Source organism: Phyllostomus discolor, chromosome 8, assembly GCF_004126475.2.
Source record: "Phyllostomus discolor isolate MPI-MPIP mPhyDis1 chromosome 8, mPhyDis1.pri.v3, whole genome shotgun sequence".
In the NCBI taxonomy this organism is placed as follows: Eukaryota; Metazoa; Chordata; class Mammalia; order Chiroptera; family Phyllostomidae; genus Phyllostomus; species Phyllostomus discolor.
The window spans coordinates 104198721-104217874 of record NC_040910.2 but is presented as its reverse complement, the minus strand read 5'-3'; the positions used below and the strand labels follow the sequence as shown (position 1 = coordinate 104217874).

General features: G+C 57.7%; 1 protein-coding gene and 1 non-coding gene across 3 annotated transcripts in view; both read left to right on the top strand.

Annotated features, from left to right (window-relative positions):
* Positions 1 to 191: 191 nt before the first annotated feature.
* TRNAC-GCA lies at positions 192 to 263 on the top strand. The gene has a single exon. It is a non-coding gene; the product is annotated as a tRNA-Cys (tRNA).
* A 2228-nt stretch (positions 264 to 2491) lies between these two features.
* Positions 2492 to 19154, top strand: part of PLXDC1 (plexin domain containing 1) — a 59540-nt gene continuing 42877 nt past the window's right edge. The window contains exons 1-2 of one of the 2 annotated variants that reach the window (XM_036033861.1): positions 2492 to 2735; positions 10772 to 10938. In XM_036033861.1, coding sequence (XP_035889754.1) covers positions 2660 to 2735; positions 10772 to 10938 — 243 coding nt within the window. In that variant the 5' untranslated portion in view covers positions 2492 to 2659. The remainder of the gene's footprint in view (positions 2736 to 10771; positions 10939 to 19154) is intronic. The other variant, XM_028520842.2, reaches the window with a different exon arrangement.

Here is a 19154-nt window from a genome sequence, read left to right as displayed (position 1 = left end):
CAAATTGCATTTTTTTTACACCGTCAGTAGGAGCCTTTAGCTCAATGTTTCAAAACAAACCCTGCATTCAGATATAGAATCACTCGAAATTGATACCCTCTTACACCTTGGACTCTGCCTCTTCCTGAGCGCCCCATGGCACCTGAGCATAATCAATGCTAAGAGGCTTTCGGCGCAGATGCACTCGGCACGGGGGTATAGCTCAGTGGTAGAGCATTTGACTGCAGATCAAGAGGTCCCCGGTTCAAATCCGGGTGCCCCCTTCGGCTTTCCTTTTGAAGACCCACTGTCGAATAAACAACCATTTTCCGTAATGCATGTTTTCCCACAATTCTACATTGACGTCTACCTTGTTACCTCTTATTTTGGCAGAAGAGAAGCGGTGAGAGAAGGCAAAAACCGAGAATTCTCTAGCGGTGGCTTTCAAATACGGTCCGGGACACCAGCACCACCACCTGGGGGTGTGTTAGTAGTGCAGGCTCTCGGCCCCGGCGCAGAACTACCGAATTAGAAACTTGGGAGTGGTGCCGAGAAATCTGTTTTTCAGTAAGCCCTCCAGGTGGTTCTGACTGAAGCCCTCCAGGTGGTTCTGACTGACGATCAAGTTCTAGAGGCTTACATTAAAAAATTTAAATGTCATGGACTTCTAATTATTTCCAAGTTGCTGATTCAACCTGAGCCCTTGTAGAAAGCCTTATAAAATAGGCTTCGAGGCACCCCGAACTGGCGAATGTACAAAGAGGCCTGGGCTGGAGTTGCAATATCGTCGTGGGACCTCTCACCTTGACCTCCCAGAAGGTAGGGGCGAGGAGAGACGGACCTGCTGAGCTAGGGCCAGAGCCAGGTGGACAGCGTCTGGGCAGGTCCGGGAAAGTGAGGGAAACCGTAAAACACGCGAGTTGAGGGTGGCCACATGGCCATTAGAGGGCAGCAAGAAGCCGCAGCTGGAAGAGGCAGTCCACAGGGTCCGACACAACGCCCCCGTTTAATTACAACATCTTTTATTATAAAGTAATAAGTATGTAATTCTGTAACATAACAATATCACATTCAAGCACACCATATGCCATTTTAGGTGAAATGTTCAAATTAAAACTATAAATTATTACACCCATATTATTATTACCCTACCAACCACACTCAAGTAGGCCTTCTGCCGGACTCATTTGAACCTGTTTGAGTCTGCAGAATCCGGACTTAAATTAGAAAAGGATTTGCAGACACGTCTGCCTTGTCCCATTGTAAAGGAATAGAGGGTTTAGAGCGAGAGAAGCTCGTTTCTGGGACCCTGGGTCTTGAGGAAGGGGGGACCTGGGATTGATTCTGAGAAATTAGAGTCTTTAGTTCTTTTTTCATTCAGGCTCACCCTGTTCCATCTTCCGTCTCCACGCCTGTCCCCCCTCCTCCTGGGACATTTCCCCCCACGGCGCTCAGCGTCCATACCCCCCTCCGCGATTGTCATTTCCTAGGCCCCAGGCCCTCAGAAGCCACGGAACCCCCTCGCCTCATCTCCCACCTTCCGGCGCTCCAGGTCTTTGCTATCGCACGAAGTAGGTCAGGGGCGGGAAGAGGCACCTCTGAGTCCTGACCTGATTCCCTGCCGTCTATTAAATCTCCTAAATTGCTGGTATTTTTATTCTGTCCTAAAAGGGAAAAAAATGTATCCCCAAGAGCCTCTTGTACGGTGGGGGAAGGGGGGGTGAACCATCTCCTTGCTCGGGGGCTGGCCGTGAGGACTGAGTGGGTCAGGCCACGAGCAGGCCTGGGGTCCCCGGAGAAGGGCGGGTTACCTTCGGGGGGTGGGGAGAGGTCCAGTCTATTTCAAAGCAGGCTGAGCCAGGCCCTGTCCACTGCCAAGTTTGCCGGGTGAGGGGGCAATAGGGTGCTGGAAACGGGGGGCGGGGGGTGTGTGGTAAAGTGGAGACAGCCCCGGGAAGGGGCGGAATTCAGGCATCTGCTGGGGAGAGGAGCTTGGGGGGGGGGGTCTTTGCTGCAAGGGGAAATTCCGGGGTGGAGTGGGCATCCACAGAACTCCGAGGAAGAGCCCAGAAAGTTGGGAAACCTGGTGGAGCTGGGGGGTGTGGTGGGATGACAGGAGCCAGGACCCGAGGAAAGGGCGCCTGTCCCTTCCCGCAGTTTGGTCCCTCGCATCTTCTCTTTGCTGCTTTCCCCGGGGCAGGGAGGAGGGGGAGGGAGGCAGGAACTAAGGTGCGGCGTTAGGGTGGGGGTGGGGGGCCGCTGATGCTCTTGGGGATTCTCTTTGCCCGGAGTCTCCCGCCCCGTCCGTCCGTCTGCCTCCCCCGCCCCTCCCCGGACCCCTCCTCCCCCAGGGGCGGGAGCGGCTGCGGGAGCCGCTGCGGGCGCCCTGGGAGAGCGCCGGGGGAGGGCGTGCAGGGCCGGGGGAAGACTGGGGTGAGCTCGGAGGCGCCGCGCCCCCGTCCCGCCCCGCCCCCTCCCGGTCCCCGCTCCCCGCTCCCGGCCGCCGCTCTGCTCGCTCCCCTCGAGCTCGCGCGCTCGCCGCTCCCGCCGCCTCGTCGGGCCCCGCGCTCCGCCGCCGCCTGGCCACCCACCCCTGCGCCCGCCGGCCTCGGGGGCCGCGCCGCCGAGCCCGGACCCCCTCCTCGGCTGCAGCGGGCCGGGGGCGGGTCCTGGACCCACCATGCGGGGAGAGCTCTGGCTCCTGGTGCTGGTGCTCTGGGAGGCTGCCCGGGCGCTGAGCCCCCAGCCCGGAGCAGGTAGGACTGGCCGGAGTTCGCCGGGTGGGCCGGGGGCGGGGAGGGGGCAGGTAGGCAGGCGTGGGCAGGGGCAAGTACGGACAGGCTGGTGATGTCGCGGTGGGTGGGGGTGGGGTGGGGGTATTGTCCGCGGGAGGCCAGGAGCCCTGTCTGTGGCAGGTGGACGGGGACCCCACTTTCCTGAACATAGGGTGTGCAAGAGAGGGTGCAGGCATCAGAAATTGTCCTCCTGGAAGGACACTGAAGGTACCCCTGTGGAGGGGGCCCCGTGAGGCAGTGGGCTGCGGTCCCAAAGGAAACAGTGGGAGGGTTATAGGGACCCCTGGCCACACGGGGCAAGGCTGAATTCTGACGAGATGGGGAGTCCGCCAAGCTTTGCCGCCTCTTTCCCTTCCCTGCCCCCACCCTCAAGCTGACCTAGGTGGGGTCTGAGTCGATCTGGGGGCTGGGTGGGAGCAGACAGGGGGATGGTGGAGACCAGCATACCTCCCAGAGGAAGGGCATTGGTGGCCTGGACCGAAGCCGTCCCCTTCCTGTCTGGCACCCGGAGAGCCGCTCTGGGCCCAGGAAGAAGCAACCTGCTGCTCCCTATCCTCCATCCCGCATCCTCCAGGGTCCTCCTCGCACTCCTGCTCCGCTCTGCCCTGTGGCCTTTTCGCCTTGCGTTGCTCCGGCTGTAGATTGGGGGTGGGGGTGGGGCACCTGCCTGCACACTCCTCCTCCCCTTACACCAGTTTTCCACAACCATCTCTCCCACCTGGAAGTCCTTTCTGAGATCTACCTTGAATCTCTCATGTTATAAAAGAAACATTTTTTCAACCGGTCATTTTACATTATCCTCATGTGACCAGTCCTCCTCCAGGGTTGGGGAGGTGGGTGGTTTGCAGTCAAGTCTCTTGACAGAATTGGGAAGATAGAGCTGTCTGCCTCAGGGGCATCAGCGTCCCTCGGATGGAACAGAGTGGTGTGTGCATGTGTGCATGTGTGAGTGTGTGTGTGTGTGTGTGTGTGCAGTTGGGCTGCTGGTTCGCAGGGGTATGCTGGCATCAGGTGCAGTGTCAGCGACAGCATTCTTGGCTTTACTGGTCCCTGCGTGTAGCTGACACGGGCCTGGGTCCCTGTGGAGGAGGAGGAGGGTAGGGAAGGGTGCTGGTGGTGCAGATGTGGGCAGGGAGCCATGCAAGCTGATGTGGCAAGAGGCTGCCGGTGCGGAGCCACCCCGCCGGTTTTCAGGGAGACCACACAGGGAACGGCCAGAGACTCAGCTTCCAGTCCCAGCATCGTACGTGCTGTGTGACCCCGAGCAAGTGATTTTCCTTCTCTGGGCCCTACTGCCTCACTATACAGTGAGACTGTGGGCAAAGCCTTTGGCTCTTGGTGGTGGAGTTATGGGAGATCTCTCTCTCTCTCTCTCTCTTTTAATGATTGTCTTTCTTTTTCTGATTTGTTATGAGATGTATGGGTGATCATTTAAAAAAACAAATAATTTAAGAAAGAAGAGGTCGGGCAAGTCAAATGTTGAGGTCCTTTGCAGCCCCGACGAACCTGGTGGAACCTTCCGAACTCAGGATGCGTGTGACTGGGTTGATGAGGGAGCGCTCAGGACCTCTGCGGAACTGGAAGAGCCGTGGAGAGGGCTGGGGAAGGGCACCTGGGAGGCAACAAGGGGGAGGGTGGCCAGACCCAGGCCCGGCCGGAGGCCACCTCCTCAGAGCCGGGGTGAGGGAGCAGACAGCTGGCATGGCCAGCAAGAGCAGGGCAGGCAGAGGCATGAACCACATCTCTAAGGAGAGGACGCTATGTCTTCTCAGCTTCGACAGAGACCCAGCCAGAAGAAATGGACTTTGTCTGCAGCAGGAGGGATCGGTTAGACCTCAGGAAGCTTCAGGAAGACTGAGGGGTGGCAGTTAGGGGGCGTCTTTGGGGTAGGACAGGTGTGGGGGTGGGACCGTCTGTGGGAGGGCCACTCAGGAGGGACGGCCTAACTCTGGTGGGGGGTGGAGCCCCTGCGACTAGCGACCAGCGACAGGCAGCTGGGAGCCGGGCCGGAAGGGGTGCTGCCGGTCAGCGCGAAGGCTCCTGAGCCCTCTGGCCCGGGTGGGGGTGGCTCAGGAGGGGGCTGTGATCTCCGGTCCAAGGTGTTCTGGCCATCTTAACAAGGAGGCGTCTTCAGACTGAAAGATGAAGCCGGCAACGGCATAGAATATAAGAGAATGTATTATATGGTGATTTACTTATGGGAAGATCAGGCCTGGGGGGAAACGGCCCAGCAGCTTTGCCCAAATTATTCTCTGGCAGACCCCCCTTGTAGTGCTTTTTAAGTGGTGTAACGCGGGTATCAATGACTGACAGGACAAAGGGACAAAGAGCGCAGTAGGGCCGGGGACCATTCCTCCCCGTGGTCTGGTGATAGACGACTGTTTGTAATCAATGTTATCACCGGCTTGATATTTAGCTCCGTCGTCATGGGACCTGGCTGTCACGAACAAACCGTTCACGGCCGCGTGTTAGGGAGCACGGATGGTTGTGCACCGGGAAGTTGGAAACGGTTGCTGGGGACGATGAAGTTGGTCAAAGGTTGCAGCCTGAGACTTGAATCGGGGATACAGAGCCAGGCTTCGCTCTACTAGAATCTGCATCTGCTGGTCCGCTCTCCCTGCAGATGGACGGGTGGGCTTGGCCCTGGAGTGGGGGCAGGAGAAAGAAGAGTGGCCGAAAGATAGAGTTCTGTGGAGGGGGAGGCCAGGAGAGGCCGGCAGACAGACAGATGGATGGCAGGAAGATGGCCTCGGGGTGCCTGGTGGGAGCAGGGGACGCCGAGGGCCTGGTCCAGGTAGGACCAGAGGTGTCCGAAGCAGACCAAGGAGGAAGAGGCCGCTGGCAGTGGCAGCACGGCCCGGGAGCCAGGAGGCCGGGCCCAGCACCAGCCCCCGGTGGCCCTAGCGACTCCCTCCCTTCTCTGAGCCGTGGTTCCCCTTCCGTGGAGTGGAACATGGACTAGATCGTCTAGGGCCCCGTCAGCCACGATTCTGCGTCCAGCCTCCTCCTTGCCACCAGGGGCTTCCAGACAAACCAGGGCTGAAATCTGAACTTCTTAACGCGGCGGTCAGACAGCCTGTCCCCACCCTCACACCCGCCTCACTGTCCCCATTCTGTCCCCATTCTGTCCCTCAGCACCTCAGGCCGCCTCCCTTCCGGCCTTCAGGTAACTGCTCTCATCCAGGTCTCCGTCGGCCCAAGGCCCCTCCGCAGAGAGCCCCTCCTTGAGGGCTCTGTGCAGAGCAGCAGCCACCGCTGACCCTCCCACCTGTCTGCTTTTCTTCACAGCAGGTGCCACCATCTCCCATCATCTTCTTTGCCGTGTTATCGATTTTGTATCTGTCCCATCCTCCTGGAATCTGCGCAGGCACAGGGGCTGTGTCTGCCTGATCTCTGCTGCCACCCCAGCACCCAGCACGGCACCCAGCACCCGGCAGAGTCTCAGTAAATGTGTATTGACTGAGCGAGTGAATCAGAGGCGGTCCCACACACCAGACTCTTCCATCGAGAGGAGCTCACAGGGAGCCAAACTCTTCTCTCCTCTTCTCTTTTCTTTGGAGCTGCTCTGTGGGCCCTTCCTGCCAATTCCTTGGGCCTCCTTCCCTCTCCGGAGATGGGGTCATCGGTGGGACCTGCCGCCAGCAGGAGGGGAGAGGGTGCATGCCACTGGGGGCTCTGTAGCTGGGAGGCAGGATTTCAGCTCAGCGTTTGGAGCCTTTCCCAAGCCCCTCGGAAACTGGGTCCTCTCGTGAAACCCAGGGACGGCTGGGCCCTGCTCGGTGCATTGGGCACATTATTTTGTTCAAGACTCAAAATGACCTACCAAGTGTAGGCTTTATCATGCCCATTTTACAGAGGAGGAAACTGAAGCTCAAAGAGATTTTGCAATTTGTCCAGCATTGCAGTTAGTGAGTAGTAGATTCAGGCTTCATTCTCGAGCTTGTCTGATGCCACTCCTGTGTTCTTGTATTGCTGTGACATTACAGTGAGGGCGTCCAGTGGGGCTGTGCCCCAGGGGAGGTCTTCTCAGCCCTGAGATCTCAGGTACTCAGGGCACTTAAAGGTCCTTCCTCCCCTCCTCCCCCCCTCCTCCCCCCTCCCCTCCCTCCTCCCTCCCTCCCTCTTTCCCTTAAGTCATCCATGTGAGCCTACTGAGCATTTGCTTCGTGTCGGGTTCCAGGAGCCCACGGATGCACAGGCAGCAGCGATGTGTTGGGATTGGGGCTGGGGTGCACATGTAGCATTTGGGACCAGGGGAGATATGCCAGAGGATGCGCTGGGAAGAAGTGACATCTTGGGAGACTTGGAGGATGAGCAAGAGCTCGTGGGGAGAAGGGTTTGTTTACGGAGCGGAGCGACCCTGGCCGAGAAGCTACAGGTGTGAAGCCTGTGGCCAGATAGAGCAGGGCAGGGTCCTGGAGGGGCTTTGGGGAGGCAGGAAGCTGGAGGGGAGAGCAGGAATTTGGTCACTGGGGTCCTCAAGTGCTGGGGGGAGCTGCCGGGTCTTCAGCTGGAGGGCTGTGGCGAGTGGGACACAGGGGCGAGTTGGAGTCAAGTTTATCCTCTCGATGCTCTGGTGGGCACGTGACAGACTCGCCGAAGGGCATCCAAGGTGGAGGCTGAAGTAGCTACTGGACCGAGTGGTGGTCGTGGGGCTGGAGTGGCAAGCTCGGGTGATGCGTGGGGAGAGGGTGGCTCGGACCAGGCACTAGGGCGGCATGACCTGGCCTCAGAAATCAACCCATTGCTTCTTGCCCTGCAGCAGGGTGGTGGCATGTGACGGGGGTGTGCCCTAATGGGCACTACCCCTGGACTGCCCCCTGCAAGATAGGGGACACAGTCTCCCAGGGCAGCTCCCAGGTTCAGGTCCAGTGGCTCTCAGAGCAGGGCACCCAGGAGCCCCGCCCACATGCCAGTCCTGCCCTGGGGCTGCCCCGCACCTCGGGCTCGCTGGTCACATCTTGCAGCAGACCCTGGAGCCAGCCTGCCTGAGTGCACACTCTGCCACAGACTAGTTGTGTGACCACACGACACTCCTTAACAGCTTTGTGCCTCAGTTTCCAAATTTGTAAAACAGATCTAACTAAGCTAGCACCGGCCTTGTGGGGTTATTGTGGCAATTAAAATGTGAGTTAATTTGTTTAAAGCACTTGAAGTAGAGCCGGCACGGAGTCAGCATCTCGCTCACCACTAGTCACCGTTGTTACTGCTGTTACTATTGTGACGTCATGGGGGCCGTGGGCAAATGAGTGGATGAATAAATGAACAGTCTGTTCTGGAAGCTTCTTGCTTTCACTCACAGGCGGGGGCTCTACAGTGCAAGGCGGGAGGTAGAGCAGGGAGCAGCCGAGGTTTGGATAGGTGTGTAACATGTGTGTGAGCATGCAGGGAGAAGGCCAGGGACTTCAGGCAAGTCTGTGTGTGTGTGTGTGTGTGCGTGTGCGAGTATGCACAGGCACGTGGGCCCTTGCACACACACACGTGAGCAGCCAGCTGTGTTGGCTCCCTGCGCGGGCGGAGGGGTGAGGTCCTGTCCTGGCCAGCTGGGAGAGGGAGGGTGGCGGGGAGACGGAGTGGTGTGGTTTGGGAGGGCAAGATTCGGGACCAGGCCAGGGAAGGGCAGACTCCTCACCCTCCGTTCCCTACCCCTCTCCAAGGACTCTGCCTCTGGCCCTGGCCCTGGCCCTGGCCCTGAGCCCTCTATTTATAAAGCCTTCTGGTGTCTGTTTCTCATTGGAGGCTGACAGCAGCCTGTGCCATAGGCATGAATGATTGTTGTTCCATTTTAGGGATGAGGAAGCTGAGGCTTAAAGAAATGAACCGATGGGTCCAAGGTCGAATAGCTTGTGGGTACAAGGGTGTCCCCACCATCCCCACCTGTGGCAGGGCACCCCCTCCCTGCCCTCTCCCCAGGCCCCGGGGCGCCCACCCTCCAGTGACCCTCTGGTCCCAGTTGCAGGACTGGGATGTCTGCACGTCCCCAGTGCCCCTGTCCCGGCCACTCGAACCCCTCCACTTGCTCTGCATATGCTCCTTTCCTGTCCTGGCTCCTGCCCAGGCCCAAGGGCAGCTTGCAGGAGGACCTGGGGAGTAGGGCAGACCAGCCCAGCACACACAGTCCTATTTCTACAGGCAGCTGTGGGCCTCCCCCGAGAAGGGCAGAGCAGCGCTGGCTTGAGGTATGGACCAAGGGCAGGCTGTCTTCCCGGGACCGGGCCCAGGTCCCTCTCAGCCAGTGGGCATTGGAGACGGGGTCTGGAGACCACCCCTCTCCGTATCTTCTGCAGAGCATCTGGTTGCGATTAGGAGCAGAGAAGTGAGAAGGGGCCGGCAAGGGGCCAGCAGGTGCCAGCTGCCAAGAATGACTTAATTGGATACAATGTCTAATGACAAACCAGAGCCTCACAGCAAAGAGGCCTGGCCCCAGCCCCAGGCCTGGTCCTGGCCAGGCCTTGTCTCAGCCTCTGTGCTTGCTGGCTCCCAAGTTACCTCCGGGATCGTGTGCTCGGTTATGCGGTGGTTGAGCACCTACTGTTTGCTGGGCACCGAGGGTGCCTATTTGCAGCAGGTGGGAGAGTCCCGGGGGCGCCGGGGAGACAAGCAGGTGGTTACAACACCAGTGCGTGCTCCAGGAAAGGCGGCTGCATCCGGGAGCTCTGGGGAGAGGGTGGGCACAGGCAGGGGCCTCTGACCCAGGGCAGACCTGAAATTGACAAAGATCTGGGGGACTATGGGACCCCCCTGTCCGGTGGCCTGTGTCCCACATGCACAACCCTGGTAGGTGTGGCAATGGGAATGACAATACAAAACACATCTTTGAGGACACACGTCTCCCTGAAATGGACCAGCACGGTTTCTGTGTCATGGAGAAAAATTTAATGTGGGAACAAGAGAGCACGAGAGTCTGGGAGGAGCTGCTAAGGGGCCTGGGCGCCGCCGGCCACTTTCCAGCGCTGTGTCGTCGCAGACACTGCTAATGAACCATAATAATCTTTCCTGCTCCACACCAGTGGAGCCTCAGGATTCTTCGGATAGACTGCTCCTGGCTGTCACTACCTAGAGATGCGTTTTGAGATGAAAGCTATTTGCCCTCCCCCGCGGTGTCTATGCTCCTTATTTTACGGGGAAAACGAGTTGCCCAAGGTGCTGGCAGGCAGCAGGAGGATTGAACAGCGGCCCCCGCTATGGAGACACCTTTGGCTGTCACGGCCTGGGAAGCAGCGGCAGCTAGGGCGAGAGGCCAGGGGCGCTGGCGGACGGGTCACAGCGCCCAGGAACGGCCCCTGCCCCGCCCCAACAAGGGACTGTGTAGTCCAGAATGTCCGTAGTGCCACGGCGGAGGAGCCCCGAACTAAAACAATTCCACTCTTGGGCTTCTAGTCCCTGGAAGTCCCCTGGAAGGTGAGATGACGCATCATTTCCGGCACAGAAATGAGGAACTGGTTTGGAAGGTTCCAGAGCGGTGCCTCTCACCCTCATCTGCAGTGCAGCGTTAGATCTGGGGCTTCTTAGTAGCTCCCCCTGGGGATCATGTAAGAACCCCGATGCTCAGGCTCCACTGTGCACTGCGCTACGTCCGCGTCTCCAGGGTGGGACCCAGACACCCGGGACTTTTAAAGCTCCTTGGATGATGCCAGTATGTGACGGAGGCTAAGAGTAACCACTGTTTGGGAGGCTGATCTCCCTGGGTTTGAAACTCGTCTCCATCCCTAACCTGCTGTGCGACCCTCTTTAACCTCTGTGGGCCACGGACTCCCGTCTGGGAAATGCAGAGCGTCCTGCCTGCTGCGGAGGGCTGGCGCGAGGGCTGGACGTGTCACGTCTGCAAAGCCCATGATGTGGAGCCGGGTGCCAGTCTCTCAGGGCACGCGGGATGCCTCCTGCCCTGGAAGGCAGTGCTGGCACGGGGCGGGGCCTCTGCGAGTGGGAGGGCTGGTTCCCCCCTCAGACCTTCACTCTGGAACCCCAGGACTCAGCTTTCTGTCCCCTTGTCCCAGGTCAGGATGCAGGCCGAGGCTCTGGATGGAGCGGACCTGGCCGGCATCGGAGAGCCCGAGAGAGCCCCGGGCCAGTGTCGGAGCCAGACAGGACCCAGCTGAGCCAGGACCTGGGTGGGGGCACCCTGGCCATTGACACGCTGCCGGAGAACAGGACCAGGGTAGTGGTGAGTGCTGGAGGGGGGCAGGGGGATGGCGCTGGGGGGCAGGGGGATGCCGCTGGGGGGCTGCCAGGTGCCCCACGCACACATGTCCTCTGGTGTCGGCCCTGGAGGTCGATGTGAAGGTGGGGATCTCGAGGGGCATGGAAGCAGGGCCCAGTCGGGATCATGACATCTCAGCATCTCGGGAGTTTTATTGGCTGCCTCTCTCCTTGTGGACACGGAGAGAGGAAGTGATTTGCTCAGGGACGCACAGTGTGTCCACAGGGTCCCTAACACTGCACTGTCCCACTGCTGGGGGCCTCCACTAAAAACTGAACGAGGGCAGCATTCTTAGCCACACCCAGCTGCCAGCTCTGGCCCCCCGCCACCTCATTTTTGTGTCATCTGCGTCTCTGTGTGTCTCCCAAGGGTCCATGGCTGCAGAGGCTCGGGCCGCTCGGCCTGGTGGCAGGGGCTCTGAGCCAGGGGAGCAGCGAGGGCAAAGGCCCAGGGGAGACAGACCCTCCTCTGCCTGGGGTGGTGCAGGGAGGCCGGGGGGTCGAGGCCAGCCCCTTGGTGTCTCTGCTCTCCAGCTGGCCTCCTGGGACGCTGTTGGTGGGGCCTCTGTGTGTGTGCGGATGAACCTACAATCGTGTGTGCGTGTTAGCAGGAGTGTTTGCACTTCAGACTGAGCGATTTGGAGTATTATGTATGTCTTCCTGTGTGTCTGTCCCCATGAGCTGTTTCTGAGTGTCTGTTATGAGTGTGTATGTGCCTGTGTGAGTGTGAGTGTGCCTGTGTGTCTGTGTGAGTGTGTGCCTGTGTGAGTGTGTGCCTGTGTGAGTGTGTGTGTCTGTGTGAGTTCGTATGCCTGTGTGTATGCCTGTGTGAATGTGTGTGTCTGGGTGAGTGTGTGCCTGTGTGAGTGTGTGTGTCTGTGTGAGTGTATGCCTGTGTGTCTGTGTGAGTGTGTGCGTCTGTGCGAGTGTGTGTGCCTGTGTGAGTGTGCATCTGTGTGTGTGTGCCTGTGTGTGTCTGTGTGAGTGTGTGCCTGTGTGAGTGTGCCTGTGTGTCTGTGTGAGTGTGCATCTGTGTGAGTGTGTGCCTGTGTGAGTGTGTGTGTCTGGGTGTGTGCCTGTGTGTGTCTGGGTGAGTGTGTGCCTGTGTGAGTGTGTGTCTGGGTGAGTGTGTGCCTGTGTGAGTGTGTCTGAGTGTGTGCCTGTGTGAGTGTGTGTACCTGTGTGAGTGTGCATCTGTGTGAGTGTGTGTGCCTGTGTGAGTGTGCATCTGTGTGAGCGTGTGTGCCTGTGTGAGTGTGTGTGCCGATGGCGGAGAGTAAAGAGGGTGGGTTCTCAGGATGCTGAAGAGCCAGGAAACAAGAAGGAAAGACAGGATGTGCTCCTCAGTACATCTTTCTTTATTTTGTGTTTTCATAACTTTTTTTCAAATCAAAGACATGCTTTACAGATAGTCAGAAAGGTCAAATGATGCTAAAATTGGAAAACAAAACACAGTAGCTGTCCCCACCCCCGCAGCTGCAGGCACGTCTGCCGATGGTCACCTCCTCATTTCCAAGTCATTGGCTTATTCTGCTGCCTCTCGATTCATCCGTTTAGACATCGTCCGTTGACGGCCGGTTGTGTAAATGAAGATTTGCCTCTTATATACTCTCCGAGCATCGTTTCACTCTCCGTATTTCCCTTAAATCTACATGCCCTGCTTTATACTATTGTAATCCCGTCAATATCGTTCACCACCAATCCAAGTAGGGCAATAGCACTGTTTACGTTCTCAAATATTTTTATTTTTCCTGGATCCCTGCTGCCTCTACTTGCCTAGTTTTCTGTGTTTACCACAGCTACATATGCTTACGTATCCTTCGGCCGTGTTAAAAAAGAGACCATGGGCCCAAAATGGAGTCACTTGTGCTAAACCCACAGCACAAAAACCAACAATTACTACCTAACTTTGTTGCAGTCTCAACCTCTCCCCGGAGTGGAACCTTAACCCAGTCAGCCTGGGGTTACTGGTCAGCTCTAGTGACGTCACCTGCCTGATAGGCCTCTGTCACCCCTGAAAGAGGGCGACCTTGACACCATCTCCTCTTCGCTGGGAACTTCCTTGTCTCTGCTAGATGAGATGCTGCCCGACTTATGAATCATTCAATGAAGCCAATAAGCTCTTTAAAATTTACTTAGCCGAATTTTGTTGCTTAACAGCCTCAAATACAATTTTTGGGGTAGACGAACTTGTCAGTTCTCCCCTGGCCTCCCCGCCGCCCCGGAACCTCTCTCCTGCAGTCCCGCTCCGTTCCGGGCTGGCTGTTCCTCTGCCTGCCCCAGGCCGTCCAGGGAGCGCCCTCCATCGGTGGGACCCCTGGTCTCTCCCCTATGTCAGGTGTCCTCTTCCCTGACCCCGTGTCTTCTCTTCCCTGCTTCTCCCCCATGTTTAGCCTCCTGAGAAAGGTTACATGGAAGAAAAAAGTTCTTTTGCAAGCTTGCGTGTCTGAAAATGCCTTTATTCTGTCCCATCCTTGATGGATGGTCTGGCTGAATATAGAATTCTAGATGAAAAATAATTTTCCTTCCGAAGTTTGCAGGCACCTCCCCATTGTCCTCCGCCTCTCGATGTCACCGTTGAGAGGTTTGACGTCATTCTTATGCCCCATTTTTGTATGTACCTGTGCCCTCGCCCCCCGCCCCCCGGGAGCTTTCAGGGTGTCTTCTGTAACCTCCGGGAGGGAGGGCCCTGCCGTGGCTGGATGTCTGATGGGCTGTTTCAGCCTAGAGACCTATAGTCACCAGTTCTGGGAAGTCTTCCTCTTTCATTTCCTCGATGATCGATGCGATGATCGTCTCCCTGCCAGGCTTTCTCCTCCCCCCCAGTCCGCCTTCACTTGATGTCCTTCTTGGGGGGCGATCCTCGACCTTTCTTCTCCCTTCTGTTGTCTGCCAGTCCCTTTTGCATTGCCGGTTGTTTATTGGTTAGTTTGCATGTTATCGTTGTTCCCTTTCTGGGAGACTTCCTTAGTCTGTTTTCTTTCTTTCTGCCCCCTGGCTTTTAGAAACCGCCTGTTGGCTGTCAGCCTCACTTCTGTCCTGTGTAAGGGTTTGTGGAAGAATAGCTTCAGACCACTCAGTGGTGATCCCTCCACCTTATTTTCTTTTTGTTACTGGTTTTTCCCCTGCTATCACATTTTTAATTTCCAACAGCTCTTTATTATTTTCTGATTTTTAAAAAGATTTTATATATTTATTTTTAGAGAGGGAAGGGAGGGAGAAAGAGAGAGAGAGAGAAACATCAATGTGCGGTTGCTGGGGGCCATGGCCTACAACCCAAGCATGTACCCTGACTGGGAATTGAACCTGCGACACTTTGGTTCACAGCCCACGCTCAATCCACTGAGCTACGCCAGCCAGAGCAATTTTTTCTTTTCTTTAAAAACAGGCTTCTGCTCTCATATCATAGATGTAATACCTTTTCTTCTAAAGATACTTACTATTAGTTTAAGGGTTGTTTTTCCTGCTCTCTGCAGCCTTCCTCCCCCCCCCCCCCCCCATCATTTCTTGTGTCCACACACAGGGCGGTTTACACAGCAGCGGGCAGGGTGGAGGGAGACAGCAAGGGCTGGCAGAGCACTTGGGAACAGCAGCAGCAGCAGGAGGAGAGGAGCCGGCTGCGCTTGGCGGGGAGAGGCTCCCACACACCGGCCAGAGCTGTGACCTCCTCTGCAGGAGGGGCTGCTGGACAAGAGCTGCAGCGACAGGGGTGGGACGGAGACAGAGATGGTGTCAGCCAGCAGCCTGGCAGGGAGCGAGCAGGGTCACGAACGCTCAGAACTCCCCTCCTCTCTGCGTCGTTTCTAAGGCTGCTCACTCCTTTCCTCCCGGGCTCTGACATGGCTTGGCACCACTGATCCTGTCCGTGTTTAAAGTTTTGATATTTTGTTCATCACAGGTTTGTTTGCATTACTCTTGATTTAAAAAAAAATACGGCATTAAAATATTCTGTCTTGATGACTGAGGTTTTGGTCATTCAGTGTTGCCCCTGAGGTGAGCGCCTCACTCGCCTCACCCTGATCCCTGCCCTGAGGCAGGAGCCCACCACACACTCACCCAAGCATGCAGCCCCGCCCACTCCCGTTCTGTCCCGCCTTCTCCGGCCTTCTCCGACCTTCAGAACCAGAAGCCCTGGTGGGGGGGGGGGGGGGCGGGCGTGGAAGGCTATGCCCCTCCAGGAGAGCCCCCCTGGGGAAGGGGGCACCTGGAGGCTCACCCGTCCCTGTGCCCAGCTTCACTGGGCCATCAGTCACAGAACTGAACTTGCTCTGGGCCGGAGGGCCACGTCCTAGTTTGTGCAGAGAGGACCAAGTGGAAGCGAGTGACAGAGATGCAGACTTCTGGAAGCAATTGTCTGTAGGCGTTGGAAAGGGCAGCGGGATCTTTAAGGGCCAGCATGGAGTCAATAACCCCAGAGCCGAAAACACAACACAAGCGCTTGGGTTCCGCTCTGGACTGACTGGTTCAGAAACTCCACAGCTGGAGCCTGGGAACTTGTTTCTTTAAGTGGCCCTGGCTGGCTGGATTCCGGCCTGCGAACCAAAGGGTTACTGGTTCGATTCCCAGTCAGGGCACATGCCTGAGTTGTGGGCCAGGTCCCCAGTAGGGGGTGCTTGAGAGGCAACCACACATTGGTGTTTACATTGGTGTTTCTCTCCCTCTCTTTCTCCCTCCCTGCCCCTTTCTCTAAGAAATTAAAAAATAAAAATAAAATAAAAGTCTGCCCCCGCCCCCCCGCCATTGACTCTCATGGAGACCTGGGAGTGGAAATTTCTGACAGGTAACACTTCAAACCAATTTCAGAACTGGTTTCCTGATTGATCACCAGAATGTGAGGCTTTGCCAGGCACCATGTAGCTCTGTACTTGACCACAAGACTTCCATTGTCTCTGGGCTTCGTGGCTCCCTCGGGAGTCCAGGTGGAGGAGCAGGGCACCCTGGCAGGAGGTCCCTCTGACTGTGTGCCTCTGACTGGGAGGGCCTGTGCCCAGCATTCCCCAGACCGGGCCTCCACCTCAGCTGGAAGGTAGTTCAGATGTCGGGGCGGGGACCGGCAGCCATCCTCAGCGGGCTGAATGATAGTCGGAATCCTGCTGGATGAAACTACGAGAGTGAAAATATAAATCCTGGCACTTGCACTTAAAATAAGGTGGGAGGGACGTGGCTTCGCTGCAGTTTGGGAGGAAAACCTGAGGCTCCTTACCGCCTGTGTGCTGAGGATGAGTCAGGAATGAGGAGTGGCTACCAGGGATGGAGGTGGCAGAGCCAGCCGTGTTCATGGAAACCCGCAGAAACCCTGGGACCAGGGCGGCTGGGGCCCTGGGGGTCCTGCAGGGTATTTCTCAGCCTAACCACAGCTGAGGGGCTCCTGCCTTCCTTTTAGATGGTTACCTAGAAACCAGAGTAATGCAGAATGGTTGCAGGGATTTGGGGTAGTTAGCCTAGCATAGATAAGGCTCTAGAGGTGGCCGTTTTCCGGTAGCTGCAGGGCTGCTGCTGGGGCAGAGGAGGCAGCTGATGTTTCTCCACAGCACGTATCCCGTCCTGCACTGAATTCCCTATTTACTTGCTTATATGGCCTGTCCTCCCGCTGGGACCGAAGCACCATGACACCTGAGACTGTTTTATCACTCTGTCGCCAGTGCCCCACACGTAGGGGGAGCTCCTCCTTTGAAGGAACAAAAGCAGTAAGGGTTCGTTCATCCCCAGAGACCTCGAAAGAGGGCTACTGATGAAAAGCGGTTGTGTTTGGGGCAGGTTGTCAGAATCAGTGACCTCCAGGGACCCCGACCCTACTGACTTTTGGGGTCCCACACACAGAAGGGAACGTCAGTGCTTACACACACACACGCACGCACACACGCATGCACATCGGCGCCGGGCTGGGCTGGTGCCTGAATCCTCAGAGCTGCCTGCGTGCCCGCTCTCCCTTCCAGTGAGCCTGTGAGGCCTTGCACTGAGCAGCGGTCCCTAGGGGGCGCTGATGAGCACCCCCACCCGCATAGCCAGGCCTCAACATCCCACCTCCTTGGCTCTGTGGCCACCCTGACCTGCGCAGTGGGCAGCCTCGCCCCTGCAGGAGCCCAGCAAAGGGCCGCAGACACACCTGCTTCTCCCGCGTCTCTTGCCAGCGTTTCTGAGAGCTGGGGTCTCTTTGGCGGAAGGAAACCCAACCTAGACAACAGTTTGGCAGCAAAGGGCTGGGCAAGAGGGGAGCAGCGAGAAGGGGACATGTCGGCGAGTCTGATTTGGTCTGTTTCGGAAAGATTTCTTGGGTGTCAACAGGAAAACACCTCCACTGTTTAGCCATATCCCGGCCGGTCTGTGCCGGCGGCGCTCCGGAGCTATATCCAGGAGCCGAGGGCTTGGCGGATGAGCTGCCCTTCCCTTTGGTCCCTCAACTTCCTTCTTCGCTCCTCAGCACATCCTCTGGCTGCGGCTTCCCTCCCAGCTAGGCCCCCTGGCCCAGCTCTCTCGGGTCAGCCCCACTGCCCACCCCGCCTCTGACCACCTCTCCTTCTCACCCACTCTCCGGCTCAAGCCCCTCTTCCCTGTACCTCTCTGCACCGCCCCCCTCTCTCTTCCATCCCCTCTGCTCAGCCCCCTCTGCCCAGTGCCTCTGCCTGGCCACCCACCGCAAAGCTTCTTCCAATCCCGACCTTCCTGTTTGCGGCCTTGAGGGACCCAGCCGGCAGTCCCAGGGTGAACCGTGGGCTCCAGGGCCCCTGGTCAGGGCCATTTCCTTGGATGTTATTCTCACGCCCACTCTGAAGCCACATCCTGGTGGGAATGGGACTCTCCTCTGAGCTCCAGTTTTCCAGAGATTTTCCCACTGAGCCCAACCCTAAGGCCCCGAGCACTGGGATTTCTTTGGAGGGGGAGGGGCTGGGGGGAGCCGTGGTGCTAAGTCAGAGACCTTGGGATGTGCCATGGTTTCTCCTCCTAGAGGCTGGAAGGGGGAGGCCTTGGACAAAGGTTCTCTTCCATCTCGGGGGTTTTCCAGTCTTGGTTCTGTGGTTTAGGTCTGGAGCCAGAGTTTGGGAGGAACCAAGGTTAAGGACATTGGGATTTGGAGGTTCCCCTGCGCTACGATAAGTTCTCTCCATAGGATAAAAGAGCCCCTCCTGCCACCCCAGTCTTCCCCGGGCCCAGCCTCCGTGCATTGCTCTCCTTTCTGGCCCAAGCACAAGCTCCCAGCTCACCCTCCACCGCGACAGGCCCAGAAACGCTGGGGACCCTGCATCGGGGCAGGTACCGCGTCCTCCAAGATGGCTGACCAGCGACAGGGACAAGAGAGCAAGTCCTGTCTGGTCTCTACAGCGTTCCAGAGTGGGCAGTTCCCGAAAGGAGACCTCCAGAAGGCCCCCTCTCCAGGCGTAAGGGCCGAGGGCCGACAGGACAGGGGGACAGAGTCATAGCACAGACCCACAAGAGCAAGGGGTGCCCACTGGAGCACCCCACCAGGCCGGTGCCCTGGGGCAGCGAAGAGGTGAGGAGGCCGGCGCGGGAGGGCGTCTGGGAGTAGAGTGTGAGGTGGGTGGAGGGGCAGGACAGGTGTGCGCTGAATTTTGGAGAGAGAGAAGGTGAGAGAGTTTGTGAGAAGCAAGGGTACCCGGCGAGGTGGAGTCCAGACGTGCAGGCTGCAGCTTGGTGGAAGGAGTCTGACCGTGCTGGCCCCGGAACTTGGCCCCGGCACCTACCAGCCACACGACCTTGGGCTGGACGCCTGACCGCTCAGGTAATACACCTGACGTGGTGAGCTTCGGCAAGCCCCCGTTAGCTCCAGATTTCCCAAGTGGGGTGGTAAATGGCGATCTCACAGGGTTGACTTTTAAGAGCAAAATTGGAGGCGGTTGATGGGATCTCAGTCCCCGTGGTCTCCCCTCCCCCGGCAGCGCCTTGGCTGGGTGTGCAGCCGCAGGAGGTGCGTCTCCCACGCAGGTCCCTCTGTGGGCCCTTCCCTTCCCCTTGGGTTGGGCGGTTTCTTCCTTCTTTCTCTCTTCCTTCCTTCCTTCCTTCCTTCCTTCCTTCCTTCCTTCCTGAAGTGTGGGTCACATAAAATGAACCATTTTAAAGTGAAGTGTATCTCATGCACTCACAATGTTATGTACCCATCACCTCTGTCTAGAAAGCCAGTCCACACCCTCCTTCCACGCCTGGTCCGACCCTCGACTCCCAGGG